Source organism: Haematobia irritans, chromosome 1 (genome assembly GCF_050003625.1).
Source record: "Haematobia irritans isolate KBUSLIRL chromosome 1, ASM5000362v1, whole genome shotgun sequence".
Lineage (NCBI taxonomy): Eukaryota > Metazoa > Arthropoda > Insecta > Diptera > Muscidae > Haematobia > Haematobia irritans.
Genome location: NC_134397.1, coordinates 83417025 through 83439479, shown reverse-complemented (window position 1 = coordinate 83439479; position 22455 = coordinate 83417025). Strand labels below are relative to the sequence as shown.

Here is a 22455-nt window from a genome sequence, read left to right as displayed (position 1 = left end):
GGGGGAAAATTATACTCAAATGAAGCATAAAGATTTACTAGGTTAGGTTAGGTTAGGTTAGGTGGCAGCCCGATGTATCAGGCTCACTTAGACTATTCAGTCCATTGTGATACCACATTGGTGAACTTCGCTCTTATCACTGAGTGCTGCCCGATTCCTTGTTAAGCTCAAGGACAAGGGACCTCCTTTTTATAGCCGAGTCCGAACGGCGTTCCACATTGCAGTGAAACCACTTAGAGAAGCTTTGAAACCCTCAGAAATGTCACCAGCATTACTGAGGTGGGATAATCCACCGCTGAAAACTTTTTGGTGTTCGGTCGAAGCAGGAATCGAACCCACGACCTTGTGTATGCAAGGCGGGCATGCTAACCATTGCACCACGGTGGCTCCTAAGATTTACTAAATTCGTTCTTCTTACAAAGTGGTTCATTATTACTTGAATTTGTAAATTTTATTACAAATGCGCCCACCTTGAACTTCGTATGGCACTAAAGACATTCTTGCAATTATGAACTCTAATTTACAAACCACAAAACTTTCTTTAACAAATGAAGTACTTACTTATTTTTGTTGTATCGGCGTGATGTTAGCGTTTGCAATACTGTTTAGTTAAAATTTTCTAAAAAAAAAAATAATAATCTAGATTTTCTAAAATTAACCAAAATTTTTCTTACTGCTGGTTTCTCTGTTTTTTTTTTTTCAGTGAATTCTTAACAGTTTCAAGGAACTGTATCCTATTTAAATCCGAGTCTGTCGGATTTAAATAGGATACAGTTCATCCACAAACTTGCAAACTGAAAGCAAAACACCTCAGCTTTCACACAATAAAAAAATATGATTCAATTGGTTTTAGTGGTGAATTTAACATGGTCATGTCCTACATGAGTATAATTCGACCCCCTCTAGATTACTAATTCAGCGTAACGGTACTACACCCTAAAGAACAAACTCGACGCAGTAACATATACTCACAAACATACACAGCTTCAGAATTTGTTCAAACAAAAAATAAGAAGAAACAAGTATATACGGCCGTAAGTTCGGCCAGGCCGAAGCTTATGTACCCTCCATCATGGATTGCGTAGAAACTTCATCTAAACACTGCCATCCACAATCTAATCCTAACACCATCTTCTAAATTGTATGTAAGTCCATACGTGGTATATATTTAATCAAAAAAGATCGATCCAATACGTATATAATTCAGTTTGACAAAGAAGACATACAATTTTGACAAAATTTTCTACAGAAATAAAATTTTCTATAGAAATACAATTTTCACAAAATTTTCTATAGAAATAAAAATTTTGACAAAATTTTCTATAGAAAGAAAATTTTGACAAAAATTTCTACAGAAATAAAATTTTAACAAAATTTTCTATAGAAATAAACTTTTGACAAAATTTTCTATAGAAATAAAACCTTGGTAGATTATTTTTGGCTCGAGTGACAACCATGATTATGAACCGAATAAAATTTGAACAAAATTTTCTCTAGAAATAAAATTTTGACAAAATTTTCTATAGAAATAAAATTTTGACAAAATTTTCTATAGAAATAATTTTCTATATATTATTTTTGGCTCTAGTGGCAACCATGATTATGAACCAATATGGACCAATTTTTGTGTGATTGGACCAATTTTGGTATGGTTGTTAGCGACCATGCCTAATTTGAACCGGTTCGGATGAATTTTGCTACTCCAAGAGGCTCCGGAGGTCAAATCTGGAGAATGTTTTATATGGGGGCTATATATAATTATGGACCGATATGGACCAATTCTGGCACGGTTGTTAAAGATCACAATGTTACAAATTACAACCGGATTGGATGAAATTTGTTCTCTTGGAGACTTCGCAAGCCAAATCTGGGGATCGGTTTATATTGGGGCTACATATAATTATGAACCGATGTGGACCAATTTTTGCATGGTTGTTAGAGACCATATACCAATACCATGTACCAAATTTCAGGCGGATCGGATGAAATTTGCTTCTCTTTGAGGCTCCGCAACCCAAATCTGGGGATCGGTTTATATGGGCGCCATATATAATTATGGACCGATGTGAGCCAATTTTTGCACGGTTGTTACAGACCATATACCAATACCATGTACCAAATTTCAGCCGGATCGGATGCAATTTGCTCCTCTTTGAGGCTTCGCAAGCCAAATCTGGAGATCGGTTTATATGGGGTCTATATATAATTATGGACCGATGTGGACCAATTTTAGCATGGTTGTTAGAGACCATATACCAACATCATGTACTAAATTTCAGCCGGATCGGATGAAATTTGCTTCTCTTTTAGGCTCCGCAAGCCAAATCTGGGGAACGGTTTATATGGGGGCTATATATAATTATAAACCGATGTGGACCAATTTTTGCATGGTTGTTAGAGACCATATACCAACAGCATATACCAAATTTCAGCCGGATCGGATGAAATATGCTTCTGTTAGAGGCTCCACAAGCCAAATCTGAGGGACCCTTTATATGGGGGCTATACGTAAAAGTGGACCGATATGGCCCATTTTCAATACCCTCCGACCTACATCGATAACAACTACCTGTGCCAAGTTTCAAGTCGATAGCTTGTTTCGTTCGGAAGTTAGCGTGATTTCAACAGACGGACGGTCGGACGGACATGCTTAGATCGACTCAGAATTTCACCACGACCCAGAATATATATACTTTATGGGGTCTTAGAGCAATATTTCGATGTGTTACAAACGGAATGACAAAGTTAATATACCCCCATCCTATGATGGAGGGTATAATAATAAGAATAACACAAGGTGGAACTAGACTTTTGACAGTGTCCAAAATAGACTGATAGTATTTATTTTTCGTTTTTATATCCACCACCATAGAATGGTGATGGGGGTACAATAAGTTTGTCATTCCGTATGTAACACATCGAAATATCGATTTCCGACTATATAAAGTATATATATTCTTGGGAGCCACCGTGGTGCAATGGTTAGCATGCCCGCCTTGCATACACAAGGTCGTGGGTTCGATTCCTGCTACGACCGAACACCAAAAAGTTTTTCAGCGGTGGATTATCCCACCTCAGTAATGCTGGTGCCATTTCTGAGGGTTTCAAAGCTACTCTAAGTGGTTTCACTAGAATGTTCGGACTCGGCTATAAAAAGGAGGTCCCTTGTCATTGAGTTCAACATGGAATCGGGCAGCACTCAGTGATAAGAGAGAAGTTCACCACTGTGGTATCACAATGGACTGAATAGTCTAAGTGAGCCTGATACATCGGGCTGCCACATAACCTAACCTAACCATATATTCTTGATCAGGGAGAAATTCTAAGACGATATAAGCATGTCCGTCTGTCTGTCTGTTGTAATCACGCTACAGCCTTCAATAATGGCGCTATCGTCCTGAAATTTGGCACAGATTCGTTTTGTGTTAGCAGGCAGGTCAAGTTCGAAGATGGGCTATATCGGTCCAAGTTTTGATATAGTCCCCATATAAACCGACTTCCTGATTTGGGGTCTTGGGCTTATAAAAACCGTAGTTTTTATCCAATGGTCCTATCGGTCCATGTTTTGGTATAGGCCTTTTATAGACTGATCTCCCGATTTTACTTCTTGGGCTTCTAGAATTCGTAGTTTTCACCCAATTCGTCTGAAAGTGGAATTCTAGAGGTATTTGAGGAACATTAAGAGGTGGTGTGTATTGGTCCATGTTTTGGTATAGCCCCCATATAGACCTAACTCCCGAATTTATTTCTAGGACTTCTGGAATCCAGCTGACCACAAATAGGTCAGTCGAATATGGCGTGTGTCGATCCATGATTTAACTCCTTGGGCTTCTAGAAACCGTAGTTTTATCCGATTTGCACAAAAATGTAAATATGCTGGAATTTTAGACCCTCAAGAATCTGTATCGCATTTATTTTTACCGATACGTTTGGTAAGGCATCGATATAGACCGATTTAACTTCTTCATGGTACACCCAAAGAAAAAAATATTTTCCTCCCGAATAAAATTTTAGACAAACGAAATTTCCCTTTCGTATAAAGTATTTTCGTTTGATAAGCGATTCAATGATTTTCTCTAAAATTTGTGTCAAAAGAAAACTATGCTTGTCTAAAATTTCGTTCATCAGAAAAGAAAACACTTCTTTCAGGCTATAAAAGGCGCACTGATCATGAAAATTGCTTGAAACTGAAAGTAAAATTTCCAGATTTTACTCTTCGTATTCATTTAAAAAATAGCGGAAAAAATCCACATATTTAAGATTTCAAATCAAGGCCTTATTTCATCATATACACGATATGTTTATGATTTCTCTAAAACTCAAACAAAATTTGTTCTCATAAATCCAGAATCTGATCTAGTCTTCATAGGTAGAATCTGGTTGAACTGATTTGCTTGGGAGAAAATTTGTCATCAAACCCCCGAAAATTCTATATGTTATCAAGAAACCCTCTACGACGAAGAGTTTTCAAAGTAAACTATTATATTTGATTCATGGTGGTGGGTATTTAAGATTCGGCCCGGCCGAACTTACTGCTGTATATACTTGTTGTTGTTTCTTTGGCCAATTATGTAGCAAAATCTGGAGATCGGTTTATATGGGGACTATATAATTGTTGTGTGATATGGACCACTTTTTGCATGGATTACTTTTTCTACCAGATCGTTTTGCGTTTACTCAGCAACTTTCACTTTTATATTTATGTACATGTTTATAGAAAAATTTTTAAATTAATATATGTTTGTATCCAGAGACATTATATTTAAGAAATGTAATGCCCCAAATATTTATAACAAGTGTTAAAAAATTGAATTCCAAACCTATGACAATAGTATTTTTCATCTGTGTGCTCTCGATTTCAAACGATTGCGCTAAAATTATACATATACACTCAGAGAAAGAGTATAATCACCTCAAACCTGTTTCAATAGAATAATGTTTGTTTTGGATGGGGAACATGTAACATGTTTATCGCAAGCAAGTTATTTTTTAGAAAATGGTTTATCTGATTTTGGCAAGCATATTTATGTTTGGGAATAAATATAATAACAATTTTAGTGAATTCGGTAAATTGCGACTTCAAAGAGCACATGATATAAAATCAGTGGATTAATGGGCTCCGATGAAAAAAAAATATATATTGAGAGTAGGTCTTACACATGCAGAATATGTTTACGATGGCCATTGAAATCTGGAGTATGTAATTGTTGCGAAACCCATGTTTGTTGTCTTTGTGAAAATAATTTTCTAGCCGAGAAAAATTTGGTAGCAGTAAGTATTTAAATGGTCCTCAAATAAGATAAACATGTTCTATTATGCAAATAATAGAATTTGGGATCATTACGTTTCGGAAAATCGTGTACCTGCTTTTCTTGACCATTCATTGATTGACTTTTTTGATGAAAAACGAATATTTTTTCGTTCACGTATAGATATAAATGGAACCATTACACAGTGTTGCCAATGAAAATTTTCGGTTTAGTGTACAAGGACAAAAAACTTCCCTACTTTCCCCTACATTTGGTAGAATTCTACAAAAATTAGTAGATTTTTTTCTGCTTAGTAGATCAGCCTTCTTGATGTTTTGGTAAATCAAATCTCTATAGAAATAAAACTTTGGAAAAAGTTTATATAATAATAAAATTTTGGAAAACGTTTCTAAACAAATAAAATTTTGGAAAAAGTTTCTATAAAAAATTTTTTTTATAAAAAAATCTATAGAAATAAAATTTTGAGAAAAATTCTATAGAAATACAATTTTGAGAAAAAACTCTATAGAAATAATATTTTGAAAAAACATTATATAGAAATATTTTTTTTCCTATAGAAATAAAATGTTGATCAAATATTCTATAGCAATAAAGTTTTGAGAAAATTTTCTACAGGAATAAAATTTTGACAGAATTTTCTATTTCTAATATTTGTTTCTATTTTCTAATATTTGTTCGGTAGATTTGTGGTAAGATTTTCTACAACTTTTAATCGTTTTTTTTTTTTGGCACGAGTGGTAACCGTGGTTACCACACATTGTTAAAAATCAAGCTTTGCCAGATTCTAATTTCCTCCCCCAGAGCCACCAAAATGTAAATATTATTAAAAACTGTGTTGAGTGAAAAAATCCCTACATTGTGCCCCTACGTCCCTACAAGACGCTAAATATTAGAAAAAACAAAAACCTACATGTAGGGAATTTCCCCATACTTCTGGCAACACTGCCATTACATGATCACAAATACTCAAACATTTTAGATAGTTCGTTAAATTTAAATAAATTCTTTTCATCAATATCATGTTTCTTAGCACTATTTTCACTGGACGACCATGGTTGCGGTGAAAATCTAACATGGTCTCCACAAAACGATCCAATCATACAACTTTGCTCTTTGTCATCGTGATCTTCAAGATCGTGATAATAACGTTTCTTCTATGCGTGTATGGATCGAAAGTAATACCGACAACTGAATAATTCGAGGGGGGTGTAGATCGGAGGGCTATGAAGACCTTACTTTTACAAAGGAACCTTCATCCATTAGCCATTTTGTATTCTCTCTGAATAGAGTCATATGTAGATATCCAATCAATTTGCATTTAATACTGTCTAAGTGTGTAATGTAAAGAATGGAAAAACTCTAAGGACTTTATATTGTGTCGTTCTTTTGTTTTTGTTGATTATTCAGTTGCCAACCCCTCCAACCCTTGATGGTGTCTTCTGTTAGTCACACACACACACACACATATCTACATTCATTCATATTTCTAATAACATTGGGTACAAATGGTGTCCCACTGTGACATACTTCAGTGCATTAGACAAAATACTTACTGCAAGTGTAAACGACTTTCAGATGCATGGGTATATCATTCTTGCAGGGTCTGCCAAATGTGCCAGCATCCGCCGTCACCGAACACCGTCGTCGTCCATGGCAAATTTGCATAACCGTCTCCGTAGCATAAGACACCAGGCAAGCTGCAGGCAACAACAAATGCGATGGTAAGAAAAGAGAGGAGACGGGGGAGGGAGATGAAAGAAATGGAAGCCACATGATTAAGTTTCAACTAAAGTGAATAACGATGGCATTGCATGGGCATGGGACTGTAAGGCATGGTGTGGTATTGCAATATTATGCTGCTCATTTCGTTTTCTTGAACAGAGATGAACGATGCAAGTGCCACGCATTTTGCCCCCATGCACAAACATGCAATTACGCGCCGCCCTAACGGGCTAGCTACAACCCTAATTGCATCTTAGAAGAGAAGGTAAAACGCATACTCAGACTTCTGGTTCTTCGTCCTCTTCGCCTGCATCAGGGCTAATACTTACTCTGTTTGCCCATGGTAGTATCCGGTGTAGTCTGGGTCTGGGTACTGCTGTTCTGCGGGCATTGTACACTTTCACGTTCTATGTAGCCAAAGGAGGCACTATAGATGGCTATCCTTGAATAGGGATTGCAGACAAGTGGCATATTGTCATTCTCGCAGGCCACTTTGGAACGAAATTCATCTGTAAGAAGAATAAGAAGAAGAAGAAGAAGAAAAAATGAAAACGATAGAAGCAATGAATGGAAGATGCAAAAAAAGCCGAGACGACAAATCTAAACAGAAGCAAATAACACAAATACAATCCGTTAGCTATCCCATTATGGTGTGAATGGAATTGTGATAATGTCCCCCTTTTACTTTTAGTACTCCAGTACTCATTTCCCAAATAAGAAATTGTATCAAATGTCATAAAGTTTAATTTAATCGCCATTGTAGATTATGTCATGGTCGTCGCCCCTTAACGCACTCCTGCGTGGCTATTGGCTTAGCTCTGTACTGGAGTAGAACATATTTGGAAACATCATCTGGCACTTAGCTTTCATGGGCAGCCACCGTTGATGGTCCTTGAGTGGAGAGAAAAAATATTTTAACATGTTTATCGGGAAATAAGATTTTCCAATTTCCGTCCACTTTCCTTTGGATTTGAACAATTAAATAAAAATTGTCAACTGGAGTGGAGTGGCAACGGGCCGTGAAACACTTCCTCCCTTTTCGTCTCAATTGAATGTGGTGACAATGCCCATTTCATTGTTATCTAGCAGAGACTCTGAGCCATCTCACAGGTCTGTGCCTTCACGGCATGTTGGTTGAGCTCTGATTCTGTAGCGAAATCTAATTGCAATCGAGTTGGGGAACAATGACAATGAGTCGGTACATTTGATGGCACAGTTTTGGGCGCCATGGAGTAATTTGTTTGTGGTAAAGAAAGTTTCGCTTTATTCCCACCCAGATAATTTCATTACGAGAAGATATTGGCCCATAAATTGATTTAATCAGAAATTGGAAAGAATTTTGCAAAGTGTGGTTCCCGTTGAGGAAATGGCTTTTCATTTAGGCTGTCAATCCCAGAGAATTGAATGTAATGTGCTAGGGGCTAAGGTAATGCGGCATAGGGTATGTTGTCGTCATCCATTCAAATACTGGAAAAATCTATATATGGAACATAGCTAATATAGTGGGTAGGAAGTATTTTCCAGGCACATTAAAATGCCTCCGTAGTAAAATAAATACATTTTAAATTAGCTGAAATATTTTCTGCGAAGCGGGGTATGGGGATAACAAAAATAATCGTAGCATATGTGAAAGAGGACTATGGGATATTAGGAAATGTAATCACCTTTCAAATGGTTACAAAAATTTGAATTCTCCGCATTCAAAAAAGCGAACGCTCCAGAGCACTATAGCCAATTTAGCTCTAACAGGTTGGCTGATAAGTCCTCGGTCTACCAAAGGAAAACACATTTTTTTTGTCAAAATTCATTTTTAATAGTCAACATAGTTCCCTTCAAGAGTGATACAACGATTATAACGACCTTCCAATTTTTTGATACCATTTTGGTAGTACTCCTTCGGTTTTGCCTCAAAATAGGCCACAGTTTCGGCGATCACCTCTTCATTGCAGCCAATTTCTTTCCCTGCGAGCATCCGTTTGAGGTCTGAGAACAAGAAAAAGTCGCTGGGGGGCCAGATCTGGAAAATACGGTGAGTGGGGAAGCAATTCGAAGCCCAATTCATGAATTTTTGCCATCGTTCTCAATGACTTGTGGCACGGTGCGTTGTCTTGGTGGAACAACACTTTATATTAACTTTGTCATTCCGTTTGTAACACATCGAAATATTGCTCTAAGACCCCATAAAGTATATACATTCTGGGTCGTGGTGAAATTCTGAGTCGATCTAAGCATGTCCGTCCGTCTGTTAAAATCACGCTAACTTCCGAACGAAACAAGCTATCGACTTGAAACTTGGCACAAGTAGTTCTTATTGATGTAGAAGAGGTTTTTCAACACGAATAAATTAAAATTTGACTCGGAGTCAATACCAAAATCATTAGTGTACAAAATCTTTGGAACCGAACATAGAAATAATTAAGGAAATAAAGTTTTGAATGTAGTATTATTTTTTTTTAATATCAACAAAATGCAATAAAAAATTCGTAGTGATAGGATCAAAACAAATCTGCTATTTATTAATGGAATGGATTTACATTAACGAAAATTGGACAACAATAGGTTTGTATGGGAAATTTTCGAATAAAAATTATTCAGTATAAACTTGCAAGACAGTTAGAATGGGTTTTATTCTCTTGGGTAAAATTAGGAGAAGTGTACACGTTCACGAATTTATCATTAATTCAGTTAAAACGAAATATATTGATATTTTCTAATGCAGTTCTATGTGCCATTGTGCAAAATATCGCACATTGGACTTGTTGATGTTTAACCAGCTGACAATTGCAATTTAACTGGAAAAAATGTTTTTACTAGGAAATATAAACGAAGGACTTCCAGTAAAAATTTGTGATAGTAATCAAAATGTATCGAGTACGGCAACAGAGCTAATATGACTTAGATTTTCTTACAGTCTCACAGAAATGGTATTAAAATGAATACATTTTAGATAGTGACCATTGTATTTTGATTCAAACAAAATTCTTTTTATCAATATAATAACATTTTAGATGAGGACAATTTTAATTTTCTTAGAACCATGTTTACTGACCCAACATGGTTGCAGGTGAAAATGTAGCTCCTATCAAATTACTTTGCTCTTCGAATATGATTGTGACAATCATGTTTCTTCTCTGCGTGTAACTTCTTGTTTTTTTCACTTTTTTCTGTGTGGTGGCATGTGTGGATTGTTTTCAAGTACTAGACTCACATTGTTAATGTACATTGAATAGAAAATTTCCAATTAAACAATTTTGTTCTGTCTATGCCATGAAGACCAAATCGTGGTCATTTTAACTACCGTTTAGGAAAAAATTCTTTAGATATTATAAAAATGGACTGACCGATATAAAAACATTTTGTAATAGAGTTAAGTAAAAATTTCGTAAATTGAACGAAAAGCTAACCAAATCTTTGTAATTTTAAACTATTTCAGAATACATAACTTTATGTAAAAGTATTAACCAATTTGATCACATTAAAGCCCAAAATGAAACTACCGGACAAAATGGAATTAGTTTAAAGATTTAAATAAAGAATCTGACTCTTTTTAGAAAAAAAAGCGTGTCCCCATGTGGGAACATTGGGCAGATTAAGTATGAAATTCTCCAAAAATCTCCATTGCCTGGTAGTACAATTTTAAACATTTTATTATAGTAAACTTAACAGTTTTATCTGCACACAATCGAGATAAAGGGTGATTCTTTTGAGGTTAGGATTTTCATGCATTAGTATTTGACAGATCACGTGGGATTTCAGACATGGTGTCAAAGAGAAAGATGCTCAGTATGCTTTGACATTTCATCATGAATAGACTTACTAACGAGCAACGCTTGCAAATCATTGAATTTTATTACCAAAATCAGTGGCAGAAAATCCGCTTTTTTATCGACAAATTTTGTTCAGCGATGAGGCTCATTTCTGGTTGAATGGCTACGTAAATAAGCAAAATTGCCGCATTTGGAGTGAAGAGCAACCAGAAGCCGTTCAAGAACTGCCCATGCATCCCGAAAAATGCACTGTTTGGTGTGGTTTGTACGCTGGTGGAATCATTGGACCGTATTTTTTCAAAGATGCTGTTGGACGCAACGTTACGGTGAATGGCGATCGCTATCGTTCGATGCTAACAAACTTTTTGTTGCCAAAAATGGAAGAACTGAACTTGGTTGACATGTGGTTTCAACAAGATGGCGCTACATGCCACACAGCTCGCGATTCTATGGCCATTTTGAGGGAAAACTTCGGAGAACAATTCATCTCAAGAAATGGACCGGTAAGTTGGCCACCAAGATCATGCGATTTGACGCCTTTAGACTATTTTTTGTGGGGCTACGTCAAGTCTAAAGTCTACAGAAATAAGCCAGCAACTATTCCAGCTTTGGAAGACAACATTTCCGAAGAAATTCGGGCTATTCCGGCCGAAATGCTCGAAAAAGTTGCCCAAAATTGGACTTTCCGAATGGACCACCTAAGACGCAGCCGCGGTCAACATTTAAATGAAATTATCTTCAAAAAGTAAATGTCATGGACCAATCTAACGTTTCAAATAAAGAACCGATGAGATTTTGCAAATTTTATGCGTTTTTTTTTTTAAAAAAGTTATCAAGCTCTTAACAAATCACCCTTTATTATATGCGAAGAATTATAAATTGTAGATCACTTGGTAAACATAAAACTATTGAAAGTATTTTTCGAAAGTTATCCGAATAATAGCAAGAATGCAACGCACTGAATATGACACTTGTTTATCAAATGCGACCAAGTGTCTTTGTTTATAGATCAGATGCAGTATAAAGCTGTCATACGTGTATATAAAAAATTACAAAAATAACGGGTAGCTCATAGTTTTTTTATTTTAGTTAAACAGGTGTCCTCATACAGGGACAGAGGGCGGTAATGGGTAATGGGAAAATAGTTGAAAATAATTGCTACAATGAGATTTTCATTAATTTCTGGAATACTAAACCAAGTAATTATAAGTGTGATGAACTAATCTGAAGTTGAAAACTTGTTATAACAAATTTTTGAATTTCTTCGAAAATTTCGAAATTTCAAGCATATATCACAAAAAAAAGTGTTATAGAATTTTTGTTTTTGCAATAAACAAGAATAATTTTTATTCAAAACTCACAGTCCATTTCGATTATATCAAGTACTGATCTTTTCCGACTTTAAATCTTCTATTAGATACATTGTGAAGTTTGAAGTGGTCAACTAAAGGTAAAGTTTCTTTACATCGGTTCGTGGGAGCCCAGAACTATGTTCTATAAATATAACTACTTGATTGTATGTAAGTCTACAAATAATTACGAATCGATATGGACTTTTTTTGTGTGATTGGGGATCGATTTATCTGAGGGCTATATACAACTAAAGACCGATATGGACCTAGTTAGGCATGGTTGTTAACGGCCATATACTAGCACAATGACCAGACTTCAACTGACTCGGATGAAATTTACTTCTCCAAGAGGCTCCAAAACCAAATCTCGGGATCGGTTTATATGAGGGCTATATATGATTATGGACTGATATGGACCACTTTTGGCATGGTTGTTAAATATCATATACTACCACCACGTACAAAATTTCAACCAGATCGGATGAATTTTGCTTCTCCAAAAGGCACCTGAGGCCAAATCTGGTGATCGGTCTATATGGGGCTATATATAATTATGGACTGATATGAACCAATTCATGCATGGATACCGTACACTAACATCACGTACCAAATTTCAACCGAATGGGATGAATTTTGCTTTTCCAAGGGGCTCCGGAGGTCAAATCTGGGGATCGGTTTATATGGGGGCTATATAAAATTATGGATCGATTTCGAACAATTTTTGCATGGGTATTTGAGGCCATATACTAACACCATGTACCAAATTTCAGCCGGATCGGATGAAATTTTCTTCTCTTAGAGGCTCCGCAAGCCAAATCTGGGGATCGGTTCATATGGGGGCTATATATAATTATGCACCGATGTGGACCAATTTTTGCATGGTTGTTAGAGACCACATACTTACACCATGTACAAAATTTCAGCCGGATCGGATGAAATTTGCTCCTCTTAGAGGCTCCGCAAGCCAAATCGGGGGATCGGTTTATATGGAGGCTATATATAATATTGACCGATGTAGACCAATTTTTGCATAGTTGTTAGAGACCATATACTAACACCATGTACCAAATTTCAGCCGGATCGGATTAAATTTGCTTCTTTTAGCGCAAACGCAAGCCTAATTTGGGGGTCCGTTTATATGGGGGCTATACGTAAAAGTGGACCGATATGGCCCATTTGCGATACCATCCGACCTACATCAATAACAACTACTTCTGCCAAGTTTCAAGTCGATAGCTTGTTTCGTTCGGAAGTTAGCGTGATTTCAACAGACGGACGGACGGACATGCTCAGATCGACTCAGAATTTCGCCACGACCCAGAATATATATACACAGAAAAAAAAGTGTCTCGTAAATTTAAGAAAATTTTTACAATAATTTATTACAAGAATTTTCCAGAATTTTAGTTCATTTTTCGCATCTTCAACGAAAATTAACTACTCGGAAGGAAATTTTACAAATTCTAAGTAGCAATCGTTTAGTTCATGGCCTACAAAATACGATGGAAATTTCCTTAAAAAATTTCTTAACTGGTAGTTAAAAATTCGTTTGTCATGCTATAAAACTACTTGTGAAATGTAAAGTAAATATTTTCTAAATAATAAGTGCAATTTACCATAAGATTTTTTTGTATGAGAAAATATTTTTTTACGAAAAATGAACTTGAAAGTGGATAGCAATTTCTTACTGACAATTCCTATGGTTAATAATTGTTGGTAAAAAATTTCCCAATGAAATATTTTTAGTTCACATGTAATTAAATTTATAGACACTTTCGTCAAAAATGGGTAGATATCATTTTATGAAGTTTTTGCTAATTTTAAGTTAAACGTTTCATCGTTCTTATACTGATATGCATTTAAGAGTATTGTTTTTAGAGTAAATTGTGGACAGATGCGATGAACTAATGCATAGTACAGAGATCTTTCTCGTCAAAGTGGAATATGTTTAATGTAAAGATGATGTTACTTGAATTTTTTTTTGAGAGTGAGAGCATGCAATCCAATAATGGTAGCGAGTGATGGGGATGTTGTGTATATCTGAGCGTGGGGTTGCTTTTGTTCTTTCAGTGGTTTGTGTGTGTGTTTATTATTGGCGTATGGTTTATTTGTCTGGATGAGGTGTTGTTTTCAATGAAGGCACATGTGTTTTTGTTGTTGTAGGAATGTTTTGGTTTTGCTTGGTTTTGTTTGGCATGCTTCAGTTATATAGTTGGCGTTGGCGTGGGCTGTTGCATCTTTTTAGCAAGTATGTAACAAGGGAATATAAAGGTATGGAATATTTTGGTTTTTTTAGACATATGTATATTGGTGTTTGTTTATTAAAACTTTGAAATGAAAGTTATTAATATTTTAGCGATGAGACGTACGATGGCGAAGTGATGATCGGTAGCTTAGAAAAAAGTTATTAAGAATGTTCAACATTTAGGAAAAAAATGCTGATATGGAAAGTATATTGAAATTGTTTTATCTAATTTAATTTTTATTATTCAATGTAAAAAATAAATATTCAATTTCAGAGTAACTCCAGATGAATTTGGAAAATTGTTTGTGACACCTCAGCGTATAGTTTAATGATAAATAGGTAAGAGTTCTTTTTCAATGTGGTTTTCTTTTAAAAAATAATATTCTTTATGTATATTATTATTTGCTAATTATTATTATTATTTTTTTAACAAGTTTCATGTTTTTCTTTGTTGTAAAAAATATCTAAGTTAAGAGCAACCCCAGATGGATTCGGGCAAATTTTTATATTTCTCCTCAGCATATAATTTAATAGAGAAGTGGTAAGTTTTCTTTTAAAAATTGGCTTTCTTCTCACTAGAATATTTACGTTTTAATGACATTTTTATTGTAAAAAATTACAGGTTTTAATACCTTATTTTAGTATTACTTTAATCAAATATTTTTGGAAAATTTTTGTTACACCTCAGCATATCGTTTAATCATAAATTGGTAAGTATTCTTTTTAAAATGTGGTGTTCTTTTAAAAAGGATATTTTTTATTTATATCATTATTTGCTAATTATTATTATTATTTTTTTTTTGAAACTAGTTTAATGTTTTTCTTTGTTGTAAAAAAAATATTTAATTTCAGAGCAACCCCAAGATGGATTCGGGCATATTTTTATATTCCTTCTCAGCGTATAATTTAATAGAGCAGTGGTAAGTTTTCTTTTAAAATTCGGCTTTCTTTTCACTAGAATATTTAAATTTTTATGGCCTTTTTATTACATGTTTTTAATACCTTATTTTAGTATTACAATAATCAAATATTTTTGGATACAAATTTAATATTTTTATTGTAAAAAACAAATATTTAACTTCAGAATAACAATTTGGAAACATTTTTATGAATTGGTAAGCTTTCTTTAACATTTTTTTAACCAGAATATTTAGTTTTTTTATGCATATTATTTCTTTAATTAGATTTTTTGGAAACCAATTTAATGTTTTCTATTTAATGTAAAAAATAAATATTTTATTTCAGAGTATCCCCAAATGAATTTCGATAACTTTTTAACCTCAGTGTACAATTTAATAGAGAATTCGTAAGTTTTATATTAAAACTTTGGCTTTCTTTTGACAAGAATATTTGTTGTATTATGTCCTTCACATCGATAACAACACAGTTTTATGAGTTAATATATTACTTAATTCATTATTTCTCTAATTGTTTCAGGTACAAACTTTATGAGGTACGTTTATCTAAGAAAAGTTGAATTCCTTACACCATTTAATAAAATGCCCCCAAATATGGTAAGTTACAAGCTAATTTAAAGAGATTAAAAATTATATTTTATTACATGTTAATTTTTAACAATTTTCATTATTCCTTCCATTTTTTCAGCAAGATATGTGAATATACTAACGATGAATAAAAAACTAAGGAAAAGTCAAAATGTCCAAATAGCGAGTTAAAATAAACTACTTTCTTGTTCCACGTGGTCATAATTTTTATTCACAAAAACATTGTATTAAGAACTCTCATCATAAGTTTTTATAATAAAGTACTTTTGCTTAAAGAAAGTTGAATTTTAATGTATGAAAATGTTCATAATAGTAAAACGGGTTGTTGTTCCTTTAATTATTTAATTTCTCTGTACTGTGGAATGATTGATGTAAAAATAGTTTAGTCGTCGACATTTTAAGGAGTCTGTTAACCACTTTTTATTATCGGGTTTCCCAAAAAATAAGCAGGTAAACCAAAATAATACTGACTTTTTAACTTGGTAGGGGTATATAAATCTTATGGTGTTGTAAAAATGAACTAAACTATAGGGTGATTCTTTTGAGGTTAGGATTTTCATGCATTAGTATTTGACAGATCACGTGGGATTTCAGACATGGTGTCAAAGAGAAAGATGCTCAGTATACTTTGACATTTCATCATGAATAGACTTACGATCTGCCACAACGTCGAATTTTCAGTGAATGGGCCCTAGAAAAGTTGGCAGAAAATCCGCTTTTTTATCGACAAATTTTGTTCAGCGATGAGGCTCATTTCTGGTTGAATGGCTACGTAAATAAGCAAAATTGCCGCATTTGGAGTGAAGAGCAACCAGAAGCCGTTCAAGAACTGCCCATGCATCCCGAAAAATGCACTGTTTGGTGTGGTTTGTACGCTGGTGGAATCATTGGACCGTATTTTTTCAAAGATGCTGTTGGACGCAACGTTACGGTGAATGGCGATCGCTATCGTTCGATGCTAACAAACTTTTTGTTGCCAAAAATGGAAGAACTGAACTTGGTTGACATGTGGTTTCAACAAGATGGCGCTACATGCCACACAGCTCGCGATTCTATGGCCATTTTGAGGGAAAACTTCGGAGAACAATTCATCTCAAGAAATGGACCGGTAAGTTGGCCACCAAGATCATGCGATTTGACGCCTTTAGACTATTTTTTGTGGGGCTACGTCAAGTCTAAAGTCTACAGAAATAAGCCAGCAACTATTCCAGCTTTGGAAGACAACATTTCCGAAGAAATTCGGGCTATTCCGGCCGAAATGCTCGAAAAAGTTGCCCAAAATTGGACTTTCCGAATGGACCACCTAAGACGCAGCCGCGGTCAACATTTAAATGAAATTATCTTCAAAAAGTAAATGTCATGGACCAATCTAACGTTTCAAATAAAGAACCGATGAGATTTTGCAAATTTTATGCGTTTTTTTTTTAAAAAAGTTATCAAGCTCTTAACAAATCACCCTTTACAATGTTATAGATGAACTAAAATTTAAGAAAATTATAAGCTAGACAAGTTGAAAAAAATCTTAAGGGCTAAATCATGGTCAATATTACTACAGTTTAGTTCATTTTGCAATGGAAAAGGGTTCACTGTTTTTTCAGTGTACTTTATGGGGTCTTAGAGCAATATTTCGATCCTATGGTGGAGGGTATAAAAATTAAAAATTCGAATGCCATTACATGGCATTAAAATTCTCTAGTAAATCAATTGCGGATGGCAATATACTGGAGTGGTGTACTTGGAATGTAAAAATGTTTCTACTGTATTTCGTTTTTTTTGGACATGTTAGATTTCGGATGTGGAAATCCGAAACAGCTGTTTTCTCAACCACTTTGGACAACATTTTTATTTTCCAAACACCATAAAAAACTGGGATAATGATAGATCATTACATGTACTAGAGTACTCTATGTGTACTTCGTACAACAAACTGCATCGTATGCGCTTCACGGATGATAAATACATTTTGAAGATTTAAAAAACATATTAACTCCGAAAATATGTACAGAAAAATATGTTATTAACTAAAGAAACCTCACGAAAGTGAATAGGATGTGAGGGAAAATGCAATTAACCAAAAAATTAAAGCAACTGGCAAAAGATATTTGTTTATAAAATTTCGTTTGGGAGGAAAGTATTAGAAGCTTGCTTTAATGTATCGTATTATCGGCTCCTCCAAACTTTATCTCTTGTATATTTGTTCTTAATGAAGCTAACTGAAGGATAGCTCAAGAATAAGTTTCTATTTATGTTTGAAGTAAATTTCCTTCGTAACGACATTAAAAAAATAAATTGCATCAGAATATGACACCAAACTATGGTGAACTTCAGTACCGTCTAATAAATGTGACCTACTTTCTGCAATATTTCGATTGTATAAATTAAATAAAATAGTACAACATATACAAATTCGCAAATTATTTATGACTGAGTAGCCATGACCCTATTTGAATTTTGTGGGAAGAATAACGCCTAGGGATTCTTTCTCAATTTCTAATTTAACACTGAATTCAAATGGAATTTTGGGTTGGCTCTTATAAAAGAAACATCTTTGCTATCAGCATGCAAAGAAATTTTTACAAATAATTGGCTCTGACGACAATGCTTTGTTCTCATGTTGAACAAAATTTCTTCAATAGATCGAAGTGCGATGAACTTATAGGGCATGCCATTTTGGCATAGCAGTCAACCAAGTAGACCAATATGCTATGGAGCACTATTGCAAGTTTGCCAAATAGGATATCGTGAAATATGAAATGAAAATGGGAGAAACATCTTTCTTGGATTTCTAATCAATAACATCAAAATTCCCTATTTGTTGTGAATAAATTTCGTATTGTCTATGTGGTAGTCGTTAGTTTGCAAGAGCTGCTCTGAAGGAATGTAAAAATTGTGCTTTTCACATGAGACGATTAAATACGAAAATATTTCATAGAAAAGAAGAACAAATACTTTATATGCAAAGACGTAGTTTTATCTTTTATTGAAACATTTAATACCAAGTTTTAATTGGATTTTTGTTGTTTTTTTATATAAATGTTGAAGCATAGGATGTAATAACATATTTCGAGATACCTTATACTGAAAGTTCATATGATCGCATTAATTGGATAAATATTTTCTATATTCCCTAAATACCATATACTTGATATCCCAGCAAAAAAAGAGTCACCAAAAAAGTAATGAAAATATTCTTTCTGGATTCGAAAGTTGTGCAAAATTGGCACAGAAGCGATTGTCTTATGAAAGATGTCCACACATTCAACAGCCGTTGCACTGATTTGCATCACTTCGTAAGTTGTGATCCTAATTCAGTTTTTCGGACATAAATAGAAAAATTTTGTGATAATTTGCAAAATAACTCAGTTTTATATAATTTTTAATGCTTATCTTAATGTTTGACCTCAAATATTTTCAAAGATTCGTAAATTCAATAACTTGTAGCATTTTATTAATTCTTACTGGGTTTTTAACCGATGAAACAAAAAATTTCAAAGTTAACCACTACAAATATGAATAAAGCGACTTATATAAAATTTAATTAAAAAAACTTCCTGTGTATTTAACATAAAGCACATCTTTGGGAGGACATTTTTGGAAGTACTTTTAAAGTTGTGCCATTAGAACAACATTCAAAATTTTCCGCTGGAATATCAGGAAATTTTTTTCCGTATTTTAAGGAAACCTAATTTAAAATATGGATGCTAGATAGTCTGTTTGCCTACACCTAACGGACCTATCACACACTCAAAAAAATTGCTTCTGTAACATATACCCCAAACACATTTTGCTTCAAGCATATATATTTTAGGATTGGTCCAAACAAAATATTGTTTGTATTATTCAAACATATTATGTTTCACCTTAGGACATACACTGGTAGAAAAAAAATTTTAATGAAATTTTCTTTGTGTGAATATATTTTTAAGGCGCCAATTAGTAACTTCCATTATTTTACTTGCAGCATACTCTTTATGTCTCTCTTTCTAAACACATTTATGTTTCTAGGCTATTTAATATATGTTTGCATCTAAGCATATTATATTTACAAACCTTTTATGTCCTAAACATAATATGTTCTAACATATTAACATACAGTTTGTCAAGAAAGTGTTTTGACAATGGGATAAAAATTATGTTTTGTTCCAAAATTAAATATAATGAAATTTTAAAAAAATATTTTATTATGTATTTTGCAAAGTATACATACGTACACAGAATTAAAAATTTAATAAAATATTTAATATTTCAATTATTTCTAGAATGTGAAATATTTGGCAATGTCAAAAGACTTTCTTGACATACTGTATATGTTCCAAACATGTTATGCTAGTTTATGAACATTATTTGCTTGCATTTAAAAATATTGTGTTAAAAAATTTGAGTTCCAAACATATAGTTTTTACACCCAAATATATGAAAAACAGTCTTTTTCGTCCGTGCAGGAGTAGAAACGGTGCTCCAGTTTGTCGCAATATTTAAATTTTCATATAATATATTGATTTCTATACTCTCTTCATATATATATTATCTTGATTATTAAGATTTATGAAATAAAATTATTAGAATAAGCCATTGTTCAAAATATTCCAAAAGATTTTTTTTCTGGTGCGACGTGGTCAAAATGAAACATTTTCTTAAGAGGTTGTGTGCGACTAGATCATGCAGTACCTTTCCATGGGGTAGTGCTACTCAAGTGCACCAGGACATGTCCTTTGTAATGAGTCTAAGACGCATCCTAAAGTGTCAATATACCTCGTCAATGACAAACCCAATAGTTAACCGCAGTGGTATTTTTAGTTTTGAGCCAGAAACGTCACTGAGCCACATCAGGCGATTAACTTGGTTGCGGAACGTTATTGGTTGAATTTTTGGCGAAATGGTCGGGAGTGAAACGAAATGTGGGGCTCGATTCTTCGCCTCATGACTTGGTTTGCTGATAAATATTACAGTTAACAGCTAACCTGTTAAGTCCCCAGTCTAACAAAGAAAAACACACTTTTTTTTGTCAAAATTCGTGTTTATTATTCAACATAGTTCCCTTCAAGAGCGATACAACGATTATAACGACCTTCCAAGTTGTTGATACCATTTTGGTAGTACTCCTTCGGCTTTGCCTCAAAATAGGCCTCAGTTTCGGCGATCACCTCTTCATTGCAGCCACATATTTTCCCTGCGAGTATCCTTTTGAGGTCTGAGAACAAGAAAAAGTCGAAGCCCAATTCATGAATTTTTGCCATCGTTCTCAATGACTTGTTGCACGGTGCGTTGTCTTGGTGGAACAACACTTTTTTCAAATGGTGCCGTTTTGCCGCGATTTCGACCTTCAAACGCTCCAATAACGCCATATAATAGTCACTGTTGATGGTTTTTTCCCTTCTCAAGATAATCAATAAAAATTATACCATACGCATCCCAAAAAACAGAGGCCATTACTTTGCCAGCGGACTTTTGAGCCTTTCCACGCTTCGGAGACGGTTCAGCCGACTGTCGATTGGACTCAGGAGTGTAGTGATGGAGCCATGTTTCATCCATTGTCACATATCGACGGAAAAACTCGGGTGTATTATGAGTTAACAGCTGCAAACACCGCTTAGAATCATCAACACGTTGTCGTTTTTGGCCAAATGTGAGCTCGCGCGGCACCTATTTTGCACAGAGCTTCCGCATATCCAAATATCGATGAATGATGAATGACCAACACGTTCCTTTGATATCTTTAACGCCTCTGCTATCTCGATCAACTTCATTTTACGGTCATTCAAAATCATTTTGTGAATTTTTTTGATGTTTTCGTCGGTATCCACCTCTTTCGGGCGTCCACTTCGTTCACCATCCTCCGTGCTCATTTCAACACGCTTGAATTTAGCATACCAATCAATTATTGTTGATTTCCCTGGGGCAGAGTCCGGAAACTCATTATCAAGCCACGTTTTTGCTTCCACCGTATTTTTTCCCTTCAGAAAGCAGTATTTTATCAAAACACGAAATTCCTTTTTTCCATTTTTTTCACAATAACAAAAGTTGCTTCACAAAAGGCGCTCTATCCCACAAACTAATTGACTTACAGACGTCAAGTTTTGACACGAATCATTTGAAGGTTGGTACTATATAAAAATAATATGCATTTAATACTAGCGACACCATCTATGAGTCAGACCGGGGACTTATCAGCCAACCTGTTATATGTGTTTAGAGATTTTCCACATCCCAAGATACGGAAGTGGAACGGGACATTGCAGTGTTAGAAATACCACTTGTCATTACGTTTGAAACCCTAAATCACTGTACAGGATGAAGTGCGGACACTGCCGTAAAAAGCGGTATATAACAAAAAAGAATTCTGATTGTCAGTAACTTGACCACAATTTCAATTGTGGACAGTTACATTTTCATCCTATCACTTTGATATCTACACGGATGAAAAAGAGTATTTTTCATATGTTTAGGTGCAACATTAAATATGTTTGGAACTTAAATTTTTAGCACATTATTTATAAGTGCAAGCATGTAATGTTCGTAAACTAGTATAACATGTTTGGGACATATATGTTAGTATGTTAGAACATATTATGTTTGGAACATTACATTATCTTA

The 22455-nt window shown here is 34.4% G+C and overlaps 1 protein-coding gene across 3 annotated transcripts in view; it reads right to left on the bottom strand.

Annotated features, from left to right (window-relative positions):
• Positions 1-22455, bottom strand: part of LOC142221302 (uncharacterized) — a 442778-nt gene that overhangs the window by 53371 nt on the left and 366952 nt on the right. For 2 of the 3 annotated variants that reach the window (XM_075290975.1, XM_075290977.1), the window contains exons 6-7: positions 7322-7501; positions 6824-6967 (exon numbers count right to left, since the gene is read on the bottom strand). In XM_075290975.1, the coding sequence (XP_075147090.1) occupies positions 6824-6967; positions 7322-7501 (324 nt within the window). The remainder of the gene's footprint in view (positions 1-6823; positions 6968-7321; positions 7502-22455) is intronic. The other variant, XM_075290976.1, reaches the window with a different exon arrangement.